Source organism: Priapulus caudatus, unplaced genomic scaffold, assembly GCF_000485595.1.
Source record: "Priapulus caudatus unplaced genomic scaffold, Priapulus_caudatus-5.0.1 Scaffold1579, whole genome shotgun sequence".
NCBI classification, from domain to species: Eukaryota; Metazoa; Priapulida; class Priapulimorpha; order Priapulimorphida; family Priapulidae; genus Priapulus; species Priapulus caudatus.
The window spans coordinates 51,122-53,391 of record NW_014578640.1 but is presented as its reverse complement, the minus strand read 5'-3'; the positions used below and the strand labels follow the sequence as shown (position 1 = coordinate 53,391).

The following is a 2,270-nucleotide window of genomic DNA, read 5'->3' as shown; positions in this document are numbered from 1 at the left end:
CACACGCACACGCACACGCACACGCACACGCACACGCACACGCACACGCACACGCACACGCACACGCACACGCACACGCACACGCACACGCACACGCACACGCACACGCACACGCACACGTACACACACACGCACACACGTATTCTTACTTTCATAAGGCGGTTCGTATAACATAACGTTAACATAACACGTACGCGTCTTTGTTTATGCAGGGTTATTCTTCACGTTGTATGTTCGTGGTTGTTCATGCAGTGCTGTTCCTAACGTCGTATGTTCGTGGTTGTTCATGCAGGGTTGTTCCGAACAAATCATGTTCAGTTATCGGGCCTTCTACGGCATGCTTATTTCTCTGGGAATCTACGTCACCTGTGCACTGGTAAGCAATATATTATTATTGTTATTATTATCATTATGATTATTATTATAATAATTATAATAATAATTATTATTATTATTATTATTATTATTATTATTACATACCTCTATCTCTCTCTCTCTCTCTCCCCTCTCTGTTTCAATCTCACCCCCTCTCTCTTTATTTCTCTCTCTGTCTCCACGTCTCTTGCCCTCTCTCGCGCGCGCGCTCTCTCTCTCTCTCTCTCGCTCTTTCTCTCTCGCTCGCTTTCTCGCAATCTATTATGTGCTTAGGCCACCCTGAGGGTGATCAACTAACAGTGTGGAAATTTTGGGGGTTCTAAACCAATAAATGGCGCAATACATAGCAGACAGACAGACAGACAAAATTGGTTTTTGTAGCAGTATATAGTTATATATATATATATCTAACCAAGATCGGCCAAAAAAATCATCTTGACATCCTCGCGTGATATAGTTTAAATGGTGCATCCTGGTGTAAGGTACTATTATGTTACTGGGCAAACAAAATTTGTATCGTATCGTATCGTATCGTATCGTATATTGTCCCACTCTTGTATTTCACAAGGCATCACTTCTGGTGAAGGTGCGAGAATAAATTAAACAATTTATCGAGGATAAATTGAGGACATTGAAGGAGGAACAATACAACGCAAAGAATGAAATAACAACAGGACAATATACTGAATATTCTGTATTCTGACTATTCTGAATATTCAATATACTGTTATTATAAGGTTAGCTGACGTGCTGACAATAAATGTAGTGAAAGCAAAAGCTACTAAAGACTCAACGGAGACATGTACGAGGGGAATGAGATGCCGGAAGGAGAGATTCTCTCATCTGAGCAGGGCGCGCTAGTGCTTCAGTGTCGATCCTCATCCTCTCTTTATCCGGGGGCTCTCTTCCCTACCACGCACCTGTCATCACGAAGGTGGCAAACTAACGACAACTATCTTATAGTACAGGGAACCCCTTTCCTAGCCATACTTAATTTTGCGCTTTTTTAATGACTTTAATCTTTATTCTTTACATCAACATAAAAGTAACTTTAACGTATGTTCACCTCGGGTGTTGGGCGGTTAAAATAATACAATTTATAATTACTATGTAAAACGTACAACACAATGCTTCCTACAACACGAAGTCGAAGAAAAATTATAATAGATAACGGCAACACTTTCTGTACAAGTAACGTACACTAGTATATATGGTCGTTTGATTGGTCGTTTTTGTTGACATTACTTGTGATTGGTCGTCACGGATTATTGATAAGCTTATTTTTTAGTTACCAGAAAACTCAAGGTAAAAATCTATGGGACAGCAGTGTTCTGACTGTTCGAAATAAGGGGAAAAAATTGCTTGACTGACGGACAAGCTACAAGTTATTTTGGCTTGCCCTGCAAAATATTTGCTTGTCCTGATTAATAACATAGAAATATAGTAAATAAATCACTTCAAGGTGGTGTACAGGAACATTTCCTTGCCACTAGTGCTATATTAATCAAGCCATTAGTAGAGAAAGGGAAGCAATCCTGGGCACCATTGCAAAGTGTTTAATGTAGAGTAAAAGTGGATCTATTTATTCTAACCACACAACAAAGATGTAAAATTACACAAGTACCTCGTTTTATTAACTGTGGGAAGAACGCGAATACAACCGGAAGTGACGAATTTCGTCGGGTTAACTATATTAGATATCTCAGCTATATCGTCCCTGCCGCCCTTTCTCAGTCTTTCACTCTCTCTCTCTCTATCTCTCTCTCTCTCTCTCTCTCTCTCTCTCTCTCTCTCTCTCTCTCTCTCTCTCTCTCTCTCTCTCTCTCTCTCTCTCTCTCTCTCTCTCTCTCTCTCTCTCTCTCTCTCTCTCTCTCTCTCTCTCTCTCTCTCTCTCT

The 2,270-nt window shown here is 40.4% G+C and overlaps 1 protein-coding gene across 1 annotated transcript in view; it reads left to right on the top strand.

Annotated features, from left to right (window-relative positions):
- The window catches only part of LOC106817055 (CD151 antigen-like), a 13,568-nt gene that overhangs the window by 6,696 nt on the left and 4,602 nt on the right, over positions 1-2,270 (top strand). Inside the window, exon 4 of the mRNA XM_014821703.1 lies at positions 293-376. Coding sequence (XP_014677189.1) covers positions 293-376 — 84 coding nt within the window. The remainder of the gene's footprint in view (positions 1-292; positions 377-2,270) is intronic.